Genomic DNA, 15,666 nt, shown 5'->3' on the forward strand with positions numbered 1-15,666 from the left:
AATATATTATGGCTGTGCAAATGAACCCTTCTAGTTAAAATATTACACCATTGTGCCCTACATATTACTAAACTTTCTTTTGCTTAGAATGTTATCAGAGTATAAATGACCTTAAAGTTATTTTTTAAAATGGAATCATGTAATTCTCTGGAGAGAATTGTTTTCAGATGTTTCGAATTTCCCGATCTGCATGACTCCTAAATGTATCTGATTTGTAAACATTTAAACACTTACAGAAAAAACTGCACATTCAAATTACAACATCAGGGATTGATTTGATTAGAATATTTCTCTTAAAATGTAGACTAGAAGGTATTTCCCATGTGTGATGCCATATAGTTTTGAGTTTTTGCATTATGTAAGATCGGTCCCACCACCTCTTGAGACTTCTCGCCTCCCCGCCAAGCCCCGCCCCAGCTCATTATATAACACAAAACCAGGTGGTTGGACAGAAGTCTCATTAAGGTGGAGTTGAGGGTGTGTACAGATCAGTAATTTAGGATAAAATACGTATTACGTGGATGTTGTTGCAATTATCCCAAACCTAAGTGTGTTGAACACAGTAAATTATCAGTTAAAGTTTAAAAAAAAAAAACTAAACATGCTTAAGCCTTAACTCTGCTTATGATGACAGTGGGGATGAGAAGTGGAGAAGAGAAGAAAAACAAATGTCTTAAAATTCAGTGTTATCTGAAACCACAAATACTAAATACCTAATTTGTAGTCATGTAGGGGCGTAGGCTGAAGTTCAAAGCTTTTGCATTATTCTGTTAACCCTATTCAAGATGGAAAGAAAGGTGACACCAAGTGCTAAATTTCTTAAAGGACCTGTTTAGGAGTTAAAATTAGTTAAACTCATTAACAGATTTACTTGTAAATTCCCAAAAAGTTTATTCTATGGAGTAAACGCTGTTGTTTGGGGGAGAATAGGTGGAATTTTTCATACATAACATATGTTGAATCCCTGCTTTAAGTGTAAAGCTGAACTTTAATTGTGGACAGGGGTGGCTCCAGGCACCAGCGCAGCAAGTGCATGCCTGGGGCGACTAGCCGTGGGGGGCGGCAGTCAGGCAGCCTCTGGCGGCATGCCTGCAGGAGGTCCGCTGGTCCCGTGGGTTCTGCGGCAATTTGGCGGCGGGTACGCCGAAGGCGCGGGACCGGCAGATCATTTGCAGAAACGTCGCCGAAGGCTGCCTGACTGCTGTGCTTGGGGCAGCAAAAACATAGAGCCACCCCTGATTGTAGAGCTGCAACTAGTGTCTCCATAATACAAATAGAATGAATAAATTATAAGTACATCAACAGTGATTTCTGGAAGAGGTGAGTTTTATGAGCTTCCTGAGAGTTAAGGCTTGTTCTAAATATTTTATTATAGTGAGTAAGGGCTTGTCTGTACAGCAAAAAATTACCAGTATAATTATACCACTATAACTTTTTCCATGTGGACAGGCTTACTGTAGTTTCTTTTTCCCATTTAGCTTTGGAAGCAGTATAGGTTAACCAGGAAAAAGGCACTCTTATTCTGGAATTAGGGTGTCCATCAGCGGAGTTATAGCAGTATAATGAATTGTAACATTACATTGTCCTGGGTATTCAAACCCTCAGAGACAAGTTTGGAGAAGTCCTTTTGGGTTAGTGAGTCCTTTTCAGTTAACTTTTAAAATCCACAATATTGACTGCAACACATTTTGATAACTTGTACCTTTCTTTGTCTGTGTGCTAAAAGGAAGAGCTGGCCTTTGTCTTTGAAATGCTGCAGCAGTTTGAAGATGCCTTGGTGCAGTATGATGAACTTGATGCCTTGTTCTCTCAATATGTTGTTAACTTTGGTGCTGGTGGTAAGTGCTTTAAATCAACAAGTGAATGTGTGCAGCAGATTAGTAGTTCCACTCCCTGTTCTGCTCTGGACCAAATTAGAGTAAAACAGGGCCCTAGGCACAGCCTGTATGGTTCTGCCACACCCTTTCCTGGGGTGGCAGCAGATTTCAATTAAGATGAATGAGACACTTCATGATATTTAGAGCTATTGTTTCATGCTCTCTCCAGATTGACAGGCAACAGTTATACTCTGGTCGTGTGTTCAAGCTTTTCTTTGCATCCGTGAGGTCTAGAAACATCATGAAAGCTGAGATTCTGGTCTCATGTGAGTCCAAGAATTGGGGTCCTAGCCATGGGTCTAACATACCTATGTCTTGATCTGGCCCGGGTGCTGCTGCTTGTTCCCAAAGCTTGCTATTGAGTCATTAAAAATCAAATCTTCCTGTATGCTATTTTGAAGGCTTCCCATTGAATCTAATATGATTTTTTTAAACAACATGCATGATTACAGGCTACCTTAGACATTGGCTAAAAAGTGGTTTTCAAATTAGATACATTAAGGAATTCTAGATACTGCAGTGTTATGCCATGCCCAGTTAATGCATATGTATACAATTCTTTCCTTGTATATTTAATATAAATTGTTTTCTACAAGCAGTGTGAGACTTGAGTTCATTTCAGTTTGGCAATAACATGGGATATATACCTTTTGAGATGTGTCAAGTAATGTGAAATCAATTATTTTGTATAAATAAGATGTTATGATATTTCATAATACAACATGAGGTGTTCAGATACCACTAAGTGTAGATGTAAAAATACAAAGATGTATGGAACACTTGACAAATAACTTATAGTGAATTAGTGGGATAAAGGCAGATATGACTAAAATAAGGGACACACCTATCATGGTGAGGTGTAATTAATGGGTGCTCAGGCAGATAAAGTTGCTCAGCTTTCTGTAATTTCACTTGAGATTTACTTTAATCATCCAGAAATGCATTGTAAACCAATTACCTGACAGCTATAAGCTGTAAGACATTTAGGTCAACATTTTGAAAATTGGGTGCCTAATTTTAAGTATTTAGAGTCAGTAATGGGAGTGTGGGTGCCACTTTTGAAAATAAGGCTGCTTATATAGGTATTGGCCCTTGCGTTGTTTGTGGGGTTAAAAAAAAACACCTTACTTTAAAATAATGGGTTTGGATGTTAACTGTATATTTGTTTACTTAGATGGAGCAAATTGGTTGACATTTTTCTGCCAACCAGTGCGGAGCTGGAATGGGTTGATTCTCCGTAAACCAATAGATATGGAGAAACGAGAGCTAATTCAGAATCAAGAAGCCACTCTATTAGACTTGCGCAGTTACCTGTTTTCTCGCCAGTGCACGTTGCTGATCTTCCTACAGAGACCGTGGGAAGTGTCCCAGCGAGCACTAGAGCTTCTTCACAATTGCGTGCAGGAGCTTAAGCTACTAGAAGTGAGTTAGTGTAATATAATTCATTATGTAAATAACATCTCTTGTTTAATAACAGAGGTTTCTGTCCAGTTGTCACTCGCCGCTGACACATTTAGCACTGCTAGTGTACTATCAACATAATGGTGTAAAAATTTCTAATTGTAATAATGCTACAATATTACATATATATTACTATATTTTTAAAATAAATATTTACCTGGGAGGATCATGACCTGTGCAGTGGGAGAATCTCAGAGCAGGGACTCCAGCCAGAATCCAAACATTTTCACAGCAGTGAAACAGTCCTGCAGCCTGAGCCCTGCGAGCCCGAGTCAGCTGACATGGGGCAGCCATGGGGTTTTCTTTGATGTGTAGCCATACGGATGGAGACTGCATAAAGGTTTGTTTTTTTGGAGGTAGCATTATGATTGTCTTGTATTGTTAAAATGTTCTGAGCCTTATCTGAAAAACTAATATAAAAGTACTATGAAGCTGATAGTCATTCATATGCTTCTTTCCTGAATTCATTACCAATGTCTGATCTATAGCCAATAATTAACTTATATGTGGTAACAAATGTATAGTTGTGTGGGGAATAGGGCAGGAAGGCTATCTTCTTGATATGTGGGTCAGCAGCTCACTTCAGAACTGTGTGTGTTACTACTGTATCTTAGTGTTATACCGTGGCTTTATCAGGTATGCTGGGGGGACAAATTTTGATCATCCCCATTGTATACAAGATGACCAAAGTTAAGTATTAGTATGCTGATCATATATCAGTTTTCAGGAACAGTACTAAGTCATTATGGGAAAATGTCTTCCTGACTCAAGCTTGTGATTAATTCCTTATTAATCTTGTCCTTGCTATTGTAACTGCAGATACTATTCTTAATCAAAGTTAATCCTTCTGATTGTTTCTAAGATACCATGGTAGTGAAAACTCCATGAGATAATTATTAATTGCACTAAAAAACACTTCCTCTTCTCTACCTTAAATTCGGTGCCTTAGAATTTGATTGTCACATTGCTCATGTATCCCAACACAGAGTAAGTAGGAGTTCCTGATGTATTTATACCATTTGTTGTTTAATATGTTTTTATCAGATTTTTCTTACTCCTTTCCAAATTGAGCAATCCTAGGGCTTGTCTTCACTACCATTTAAGTTGATGTAACTTATGTCACTCCGGTGTGAACCCCTCCCCCCGGAGCGACATAAGTTTCATCAACTTAAAGCGGTGTCTGCACAGCGCTATATTGGCAGGAGATGCTTTCTTGCTGACATAGTTTCCACCTCTAGTTGAGGTGGGGTAATTATGCGGATAGGAGAGCACTCTTCCATTGGCATAGCGTGTCTTCAGACATGCTACAGCGGCGCTGATGTAGCGGTAGTGTACACTAGCCCTCAGTCTTCTAAATCTCCTTAAATGGAAGCTACTTCCCATGCAGTGCACCTCTTCCCCAGTCTCTCAAGCTATGTCCTAATATGATCAAGCAATTATTCATTTCTCAATGACCTTTACTGTTCATCTTCAGGTCTCTGTTCCTCCTGGAGCTTTGGATTGCTGGGTATTTTTGAGCTGTTTAGAGGTCCTACAAAGAATAGAAGGCTGCTGTGACCGAGCACAAGTAGATGCCAATGTTTCCCACACAGTTGGCTTATGGACCTATGCCACTGAAAAGGTAAGCAAGCTCAGTTACGGAGACATCACTTGAAATGTGCCATGGCTCTGTGTCAAACTGGGACATGTTTTATTGTGAATCTAGAAGTTCTTTAATACACTGATCTGTAGACTAGTCTGGTAGTATTCTGTCGTGCTACCTGACATAATCAGGTTTACATTTTTTCTATTTCTTCATTGGGAGGCAAGGGCTGGGAATACTTAAGCACATGCTCAGCTCTTTGATGTAAGGAGGGGAAAAGAAGTGCTTCATGTTGCTAAGCAGTGACTACTCTAGCTAATCAGTAGTGGTGCCGATTAGCTTTGATATGAACCTACGAAGTCTGTCAGTTGAAAGGAGGAGGTTGCTGTGAATGTGTTGCAAAAGAACAAACCCTGAGCTGAATGAGAGCCTCCACCCCTCCAAACTTTTTATTTATATTTTGATTTTCCCCCAGACTTCCAGCATATTATGGATTTTGTAGAAATCTGGTTACAATATAGAAATCATGGCTGTTGTATAATTACAGTAGAAATAATTGACTCTCACTGTTGACAATGTTAGCGTCAACAGCCCACTTATCTGCTACTCTCCCAAGTTGCTGGGAACTTTCTCACATTTTCTTTTTATTAATTACTATTTTTACTCTGTTTATAATATGGTACCTCCTAAAATCCCCCATCAGGATTAGGGTTCCATTGTTCTAGGTGCTGTATAAACATAGGAAGACAGTCCACACCCAGAAGAGCTTATATCCTGAAAAGGCAAGGCTAAAAGATAAAATGGAAAAACATACAAGCAAAATAGTCAAGGAGGTGATGGGTATATCAGGCTACTTCAAGTCATTATTACAATGTATAACTGTTTATATTAAAACTTTTGGGGATACCCTTGGCTTTGAAATAGGGTTGAAGAGATAATTGGTGGAGTGGATAAATGGGGAGGGAGAATGTTGAGAAACATAATGGGCAGGGAGAGGTTAGTCTGTAGAAGGATTGCAGTGTTAGAGGCATGGAGTGAAGAGCACCAGAACCAATGGCAAAACAGCAAATGAGGTGGGATTACAAAAAGTCCATTTAGAACCATTAAAAGAAAATATTAGTCCACACAGTGTGAAATTTACTACTTCGAGGGGCAAGACAAGTAATGAGACCCTATTATAAAATAGATTGGATAACTTGTTGATCAGTAACCTCTATTATGCTAAAATGACAATCTAATTCTTCACATCAGAAAATAATCACCAGGGTTGACCTTCAGTCAGATAGTATCCTTTAACACACAATTTAGAAAATTACCCCCAATTCAGTCCCATGATGATTGGTAACTATTCACCTACATCTTTAATGGCACTCTGTTCAAGAAGAAATGTTTCACATCACATACAGCATTATATAATTATATGTGTTATGAGTTTTCAACCTGTATATCCATCCAATCCGTACATTGGAGGCTCTGGACTTCATACAGTTGTGTAGTTTAATTTTTTTACTGAAACACAACACTAATTAAATATTCTAAACCTGGTATTTTAAATGAACCTGTCTGTTAGTAACTGCCAGACAGATCAAAGTTGTTCTCTATACATTAAAAAACAAACAAACAAAAAACCCAAACCCTTGGGTTTAATAAGTATCGATATTTCAGATGTTTTATAAAAATAAGTACGGAGTGTTTACATTTTTAATGTCTTTAATACCAAAAGTTATTTACTCATAAATATAATGTAGTCTTAGATAAGATTCCTTTCAGCTTTTCAAGTAAAATGTTCAGCCACTTTTAGAAGGCTCTCCTGTCTGTCCCTTGAGGGGACAATTTTAATAAAGGTTTTATAAGTGTAGTAATATGACAATAGTATTTATTATCAAAACATCCTGTACTGATCTGTTGGGAGTCATGATGTGGAAGACATTTGTTAGCAAGGCTTTTTGTGTGGATATTCGCAACTTTTTGAAACCTATTTATGGCTTGTATTTATTTCCATAGCTAAAATCCCTTGGTTACCTGTGTGGACTTGTGTCAGAAAAGGGACCTAATTCAGAAGATCTTAACAGAACAGTTGATCTGTTAGCAGGCTTGGGAGCAGAGCGCCCTGAAACAGGTACTACCAAAAATGTACATACTTTATGTAATACCTTGCTATCTGTTTAAATATGTGGTGGCTTCCCTCTTATATTAGATCTTTCGATGGGGAGAATTAAGTTCACTTCTGTAAGTGGATAAATGTACACGTGATACTGTAGGGGGTAAAGGAAAAAGGGGGGAGCATATGTTCTTTGAGTGGTATAGTGTGTATTTCATTTTTATTTTTTTTAATTATAACCCTTTAATGCGGAGTGTGGATTTCCCAGTATATATTCAATTTATCAACATTATAAGGTGCCACAGCAGACATCTCTGATCACTCTTGGTTCTGAATTATACTTTTATTACTGCTCCTACTACAAGCCTTACAATTAAAATTCAGTTTGAGAATGAAACAGAAGAATCCTTATCTGATATTGTATACCCTGTATGTAACTAGGGCTATAAAGTGACATAATTGTACTGTATTAGTCAGAACCACATAGATTTAGTTGGCTTTCTGCTTCTTTATTAGTCTGAATCTCTAAACAATTAATGGAAAAAATTCCATATGTTAAATATCTACTAGTACAATTAGTGTATTTGTACTGTTTGCCAAATGCTGAGATGTAATTCTACTTTTGCAGGTGGGATAATGAGTGAAAGGGAATCCAGCAATATGCAGTCTACTGCAATTCCATTAAAAGCGAGTTTTCCCTTTTATAATTTTTGACTTGCTGCAGTTGGTAGTTTTTTTCCCTCACCAAGTGTTTGGAGTGACATAAAGACGTTAAACCAAACAACTTTTTTTAAGTTCCAGTATTGCAGACTTTTCTAGTAGAATGCAACAGTTTAAAGTCATTTGAGAGACTAAAATACCATATAAAGTACAGACCTGAAGAAGAGCTCTCTGTAAGATCAAAAACTTGGCTCTTTCACCAACAGAAGTTGGTCCAATAGAAGACATTACATCGCCTATTTTGTCTCTCTAATATAAAGTACAGAAGCTTCTCATACTGTTTTTTTATAAATCCTAAAATGGGTAAGTATGAGAAGTATTAACCTTGTTAAGATACAGGGGAGTATCTAAATATAATTTTATGTTCTGACAGATTTTGGTGAATGTGATATAGAACAGTATTTTTAAAACAGTGTAGGGAAGTTTTCTTAGCTGCTGTAATGTCATTTGAATTTTGACTGGAGCAGCACATGTAGTGGTCAGTAAAATAAATCCTGTTAACTAGACATTTTAATTTAGAATTTGAAAAAACAAGATTGTTACCTAAATAGTTTGGACTATCTTTAACTGTAGCACATAACGTAAAAATAATGTTGTTCTCTCTCTACATTTGATTATTGCATGTTAAAACAAAAATCTGTTTGTAAGTCAGTATCTTGTTCACTTTCTTTTGAAGCCAACACCGCACAGAGTCCTTATAAGAAACTCAAGGAGGCCTTATCATCTGTAGAAGCTTTTGAAAAACACTACTTAGTAAGTATGGCATAAAAGAATTTACACTGTAGTAAATATACATACAGAAAATGGTGAACATATTATGCATATTCATGGAATGGTTAAGGCCATCATTTTCAAACCTTGGGTACCTAATGTTAAGGTCTCAAATCTGTATTCCAGCATTTATGCAGTCTGAGGCCTGGTCTACACTGGAGGGCAGGATCGATCTAAGTTACGCAACTTCAGCTATGTGAATAACATAGCTGAAGTCGACGTACTTAGATCTACTTACCGTGGTGTCTTCACCGCGGTGAGTCGACTGCTGCCGTTCCCCTGTCGATTCTGCTTGCACCTCTCGCCGAGCTGGAGTACAGGAGTTGACAGGAGAGCGCTCGGGGGGTCGATTTATTGTGTCTAGACTAGACGCGATAAATTGATCCCCCGCTGGATCGATCACTGCCCGCCAATCCGGCCGGTAGTGAAGACATACCCTGACATTCAAATGTGCGCACTATCCTTTAGTTACTGTCACAATATGGAGTTGGGAGCCTAACATTAGGCACGAGGTTTTGAAATTTTTGGTTTAACTTGAATACCTATTACTATGGGAATGTAAATGGATTTGTAACTTGTTCTAAAAAAAATTGGCCATACTTTCAGAAACTATATATTATTCTGATCTTAGATTACATGATGGATAAATTAGATCTGTTCAGGAAACAGGCTGATATTTGCATCCAGCTTTTTGGGAAATTTTCTTACGCTTTGCTCTTCAATGGGATTTTTTTCCTGAGTATAATGTTAGTCCCATTGAAGCTGATGACACTCAGCATAGCATATCTTGTTGAATGATCAAGACCTTAGTTGTATGTTAAAGAATCATAATTTGTTTGTTTGTAATGTGGTATCTCCTTTTCTCTCTTATGGAGCCACGGTAATAATTCTGTAGTTATATTTGTAAGCTACTTAGTATTAAGTCAGACTTTTCATGTCACCCAATTTTTTTCTTTATGAAAAAGCTTCCTTGTGCCTGAAACTTGTACATACTGTTAGGCTAGTGACATTTGGTATGGAAGAGGTTAAGGGAAATTGAACAAGTAACTTTTAAAATATGAGACTTTGAAAATTGTGCCCTTTTTCAGTTTTGTGAAAGTATCTCAAAAAGGGTTTGGTCTAAACACCTCAAATTTGATGTTCTACATTATTTCTCAGTAAGAACTAATGCAAATTGGTAAACTGGTAAATTTTTGGAATGACAATGCAAAAATTTGAATTGAACTTCTGAGAGCTTTGTAAAGGTCTCTAGTAATCTCTGAGATCTTGCAGAACTTAAGAAATTGTAAGATAAATAAATGCCTGCAGAGCTTGGAAGTTACATTAGTGAAATTTCTTTGTGCTTCTGGCTACACAGAACTTATTTGAATTTCTAATGCATACAAGTAATTAGTGCACACTGTAAAAGTGTATATACTTCCAACCTCAGTTGCATCAATAAATATAATTGGAAATTAAAGCACATTCATATTTTTATAACGAGACATTTCTAGTTACTGACAACACAATATCAAGATAATATCAATTTAATCAAAATTAGAAAAGTAAAGAAATTTTCAACTAAAACTAAGAATTCTGGATGTTGAAAAATTTTGAAATATTCATATACACTTTAAGTAGTGTTGGAGGGTTTTTTAATTTTGAAAGTCAGAAAATGCTGAGCTACAACTCCACGAACTACTTTCCCTGATTCTGTAGTGTCCTAATTAACAAAGATTAACCAGTCACAACAATTTTAGAAACTTTCTCATATCAAATGTAAATTCTACTACACACATGTTGGCTCCTATCTTGTGTGTATGTAACTGAGGTGTCTATAGCCAGTATGTCTACAGTTGACAAGGTAGGAATTTGTTTGATCTATCTCAGTGGTTCTCAAACTGTTTTAATGGAGTCGCCAGAGCTGGCATTAGACTTGCTGGATCCCAGGGCCAAAGCCCAAGCCCCACTGTCTGGGGTTACAGGCTGGGCTTCAGATCCTCTCCTCCTCACTCCTTTCCTGCCCAGGGCAGCGGGGTTTGGTTGGGCTCAGGCATTGTACCTCCCTGCTGAGATTGTGTAGTAATTTTTGTTGTCAGAAGGGGGTCGTGGAATGAAACTTGAGAACCCCATCTGTAGGGTGGTCTAAAACCATTATGAGATGTTAATGAGCGAAAGACGGGGTTTTAGTCTGTATATAGAGACTCGACAGGGAAGATCTTAATTGTGAAACGTTGAATGGGAAAGACTGTCTTTAGGCTATGTGGGAGGTGAAATGTTGCAGAACATAGCAGAAAGGGAGGATTGTGTTTCTAACCTGTATATGGATAGAATGATACAAAATGTTGGTATCTGTGGCCCAGAGTGGATGAGGAGACTGAAGGAGTTGGGGTTGCCAACGTGTGATCTATTTGGTGGTTTTCGGGGGAGAGAGGTCTGTAGCCATATTAGAAATTTAGCTGGGGGAAGGGGGGGGGTTAAGGAGACTGAACAGCAGGTTGTGGATGTGTAGGGAATGGGGCTCAAGGTTGGTTGTGGAACCTTAACTCTGGGTTGCTTATCTTCCAGCAGAGCACCTCAAACTATTTATTTAACTGTATAAATGTTTTAAAATATATCTATGTACAACTTTAACTCTTAGTTCTTTGTTTGGGATTTGTACCTGTTGATTGAGGTTCCTCTTACATTCAGATTAAATTTATTTCAGAATAGGACCAGTTACATGATCTTTCACTCCAGCAGTACATGCACACATTTCCAAGTAGTGCTGCATAATGTTTGATTAGAAACCCAAATGACAAGGCTCTTGTACAAACTTTTAATGATCTGATAAATGTGAACAGGATGCACAAAAATCTAGCCTAGAGGGTAACAGAATACTGTCACCTAGAAATGTAGTCACTTTAAAAATGAGTTAGAAGTAGTTTCAAGTACTACATCTGCCCTTAATCCCTGTCAGTTTTTGTGGTATTAAAATCTCATTGTCCTATTTCAAAAGATGTTTCTTTCTCTATTGCTGTGTGTAATACTGATATAGAGGGTTACTGATTATACAGGGGAAACAGTAATGGCTACTTAGATGCAGTGTTACCAGGTGTAGAAAATCTGCGCCCCTGCGCGGCCCCCTCTTCCCCCAAAAAAATAGTTTTCCAGTTTCTTTCAGTTGTTGTAGTAATTGATAACTTGTTTCAAGACATTTTTATTTTAAGATAATTGTACCTTCAAATAAACTAGCATAATTGTGTGGCATTTCCCTTGTGAAGTATCTTATGTGTACAATTGCTAAACAAAATCTTATACAAAAATCAGCATATAATTATGTTCACTTTGAGCTGTTCATTGGGTTTTTTGGTTTGTGAATTCTTTTCTGTTCCATGTTTTGCACTTGTTACATTCTTGTTTCTTTACTTTTAAACAGGATCTGTCCCATGCCATCATTGAAATGTACACAAATATTGGAAGAATTCGCTCGGCTAAACTTGTTGGAAAGGACTTAGCAGAGTTTTATATGTAAATGAATTTTTAAAAAATGTCTTCTAAAAATACCATAGTGTTGAAAAACTTGGACACAGTCTGTAAGAGAAATTAAATGTATTCTGAAAGGTGCATTTAACAATAGAATTTTTTAATAGTCCAGTTACTCTTAATACAAGTATTCTAAATAGGTTTTCTTTCAGTAATAAAATACATAATACAAAAAATTAACGAGATACACTAATAATCTGTCATGCCAAACTGCGATACCCAAAATAATAATCAGGCAATCCGACCGCTAGCCATCCTATATTCTTCAACTGGTCACCTCCTCACTAGCCTGGGAAAAATCACCCTAGGCTCTGCTGTGCCCAGGAGGACAATGAGTTCCACAGTTAAGAACTCTGCACAGAAAATGGATGCAACAATTTACAGCCCCCTCCCTTTTTGGGGTGGAGTGGGGGAATAATAAAGATAACTATCCAGATGTGCTGAGTAAGCAGTTAGTAGTGAATTTTTGGCCCTGAGCCATCCGTCCTTTTTGTTTTTATTAACCGACTGATGATACTTGCACGTACTCTAGGCTAAAAAGCTTTCAGGCATGTTTTCTAACGTGATTTCCAACACATACTGTATGTGTTAATGAGTTTTTATTATTAATTGCAATATGCTCAACATTAAATTACACTGGAAGGTAAACCAATGTGCAGTTAAGCTCTTCTGAAGAGATTTCATTAATGCTTCCCAGTTTTACATTTCAGGTAGTTTGAGTAGGGCAGTGTTTTGGTTTGGGTCCTGTTATACTGGAACTTTTCTCTTGTTGATCCATCATAGCTAATCAGACCTTCCAGCCATAGTATGAGGGTCATGAATTCACTCAGGTTTTGACCTGAAGGACATGAGATGAGGATTGTATAGAGCTATTTTGTAATTAAATGGTCTATCTCCTCTTTTTTTTCTTTTCAGTTTTAGTATACTTAGAACTTGTTGAATAAGCGTGTTTTTAATTATAAAAATGAGACAGCTGCATCACACTAATGACCCCAATGGGCTGGCAGGGGGAGAACCTTGACTTTGGTTCCTATGTTTTCCAAGACAGATTTGTGTTTGAATGCTTTGTGTAGTCACTGTGTAGTATTTCTAACTAAAAATTAACTTTTGGCTTTGGGTGAAATGCAAAAGCAATCCCCTGATATACAGTGTTGGCAAAATTAATGGCATGATCATCCATTACAATACTTTGTCAAGTGCATATTCAATGCGTATATCTCAAGTGGCTGCTTTTTCAGTTTTGTTTACTTTCTAGAACTTTGGGGCTTGGGGTATATGTAGAAAAGTTTTGTGTCCATGGCATTCTGTTATACCTAGATCAGTTGCAAATTATTTATTCTTTATTTTCCAGGAGGAAGAAGGGTCCACAGAAGGCAGAGGTCTATCTTCAAGGAGCACTAAAAACTTACCTTGCTGAGGGCTGGGCATTGCTTATCACACATACAAGAAAGCAGTTAGCAGAATGTCAGAAACACCTTGGACAAATTGAAAAGTATCTTCTAAAATAAAGAAACCTGGAAAATTCAGATTGACGTACCGTTGACATGCATATTTTCTTACCTAAATATGTTGGATGTGAGGCTGGAGAGAGTCCAGTCAGTAGCCAATGAGATTAGTCTGTTGACTTTTCTACAGTCCATTCGATGTCTTTGATCTCTTTATACAGGTTGTTCTTATGTTTGCCTGTTTGGTATTTCAACATCTGAGTCCTTGTGACAGAGCTGACAAAGCATAGATCATGTGATGCATTATATTAGACTAACAAATCTAGTGTACACATTTTCTGTTGGCACCCGTAGAAAAGGGTATGTTGGCCCTAAAGTTTGTATGATGTTACTTATTTTTGGTCCAATAAACATCACACTGTACAGAGATTCTGCCTACACGTTAACATAGTGGAGGCTAAGTCCAACTGATTTTCAGTTAGGCAGTTAGGATCCTAAATCTAAGTCTCCTCTAATAATGGACCCTAGGCTCCCAAGTCATATGGGCACTTTTGAAAATTTTATTCTGTATGTTTCAAAATGTGCTCTTACAAAAAATGCTGTTGAGCTAATGATGATGTAGTCTTAATGAATACTGTACTGCAGCAAGTCCTTGTACTCCAAGAGAATATAAATTCCTTTCTTACGATTAGTTATGGTAAGTGCTGCTATCACATTTGGCAGATTCCCAGAGTGGAGTTCTGTGCATTAAATGTATGGTGTACACCAATAAACTAGAATTTAATCAAATGCTAGAGCTTATTTAATTTTTATCACAGTGTAATGTAATGCATCAATATTTTGGCCCTGCAATTCATTTATCTGTGGTTAGTAAAGAGCAAGTGAATTTTCCTCCAGTCAGTAATATGTTTGAGACAGTCGCTACATTTTGGTATATAAAAAACTAAGTGTGGTGGATAACTTTTTATTAGATAATCTGCAGTAAAATAAAAAGATGCTTCTGTAATGGGCTTTAGTGATAGTGAACCCTCCCATTGCTTTATTTTCTAATGGGGAATTTTTGTTGATGCTAAAGCAGCTTATCCAGTATCTGGAGGATAGAAAAGCAGTAACACAAAAATGAATCACATTTCCCCCGCCCCCCACCAAAGTGTTTCTGAAATGGATTGTAGTCCTTTCCCCTCAGTTCCTTAACGTGGTGTGTCAGCTATCTTCAAACAAGCAGTCTTTTAGCCAGTGATGATCACTTAACAAAAGATGAGCGCCAGCACTTCTGCCAAGAAATTTTAAATTTTGCCAACCAGCAAACAGAGGGCAAAGGTGAGACTAGATTTAAATATTTGACTGTAATATTTCAGCTGATCGGATCTTTAACCTTTCTTTTCAAAGGGAGATAGCAAGTCTTTCTGATCAGAGCTCACTGCTCTGTGTGTAACTTCTGGACCACAACCCCACATGTATTCAATTATTTATTTGATTTAATTTCACTTTTATCTGACAAATCGGGATCTTTTTCCACCTCTCTCACATAAAGCCCCTCAAGTTTTTAGGGGTGTGTGTGTTTTTGGGCGTTCTTTTGAGTGAATTTTTTTCCTCCAGTTCTTCTATAGTAGTCCTGTTTTTTTTTTTTTCCCCCTATGGCTGCATCTACACTAGCATATCTTGTATCTATAATTTGCTGCTGGAGCATTGGTGTTAACGGTGTAAGATGTAATGTAGATAGGGCACAGGCATTTTTACCACAGTGTTGTCTGCCCCCTCTCTTTGCTACAACTCCCAGCACTGCTTCAGCTAGTGAGGCTCCACCAGTAGTGAATTATAGCTATGAAGTTTGCTCATGTGGTAAGGTCTTTGTTTTTTCAAATGTTTCCTACCTTTTGTGGTCTATTGATATATCCTTTTCCTGCATATTGTTGTTTCTTGTTCACCTTCTCATCCCCTTAGTTTCAGCTTGTTTCAGTAGTCACATGTGCTCCTGCACAAGTTTGCCCCCAGAAGGGCAGAAAACAATATGAAACTAGTGGCAACATGGTCCCAGTTGCTTTAATCAATAGTTGCATGTAGATGTGACCTAAGTGTTCTTTAACTCTGCTAATGCCCAGTGGCCTTTGTTTGGTTGCAACATAGTTAGGTTCTGTTGGTCTTCTTCTTTGGCTATCCCTCAATACGAGGCTGATGTCTACCAAGGGGGTTCATTGGTGAGTT

At 37.6% G+C, this 15,666-nt stretch overlaps 1 protein-coding gene across 2 annotated transcripts in view; it reads left to right on the plus strand.

Moving 5' to 3' along the window:
• The window catches only part of TRAPPC10 (trafficking protein particle complex 10), an 89,336-nt gene that overhangs the window by 36,111 nt on the left and 37,559 nt on the right, over positions 1-15,666 (plus strand). For both annotated transcript variants that reach the window (XM_034753787.1, XM_034753776.1), the window contains exons 6-13: positions 1,727-1,838; positions 3,052-3,299; positions 4,813-4,959; positions 6,925-7,039; positions 8,418-8,494; positions 11,910-12,001; positions 13,368-13,508; positions 14,669-14,781. In XM_034753787.1, coding sequence (XP_034609678.1) covers positions 1,727-1,838; positions 3,052-3,299; positions 4,813-4,959; positions 6,925-7,039; positions 8,418-8,494; positions 11,910-12,001; positions 13,368-13,508; positions 14,669-14,781 — 1,045 coding nt within the window. The remainder of the gene's footprint in view (positions 1-1,726; positions 1,839-3,051; positions 3,300-4,812; positions 4,960-6,924; positions 7,040-8,417; positions 8,495-11,909; positions 12,002-13,367; positions 13,509-14,668; positions 14,782-15,666) is intronic.

The sequence above is a fragment of the Trachemys scripta genome, chromosome 1 (genome assembly GCF_013100865.1).
Source record: "Trachemys scripta elegans isolate TJP31775 chromosome 1, CAS_Tse_1.0, whole genome shotgun sequence".
Taxonomy (NCBI): domain Eukaryota; kingdom Metazoa; phylum Chordata; order Testudines; family Emydidae; genus Trachemys; species Trachemys scripta.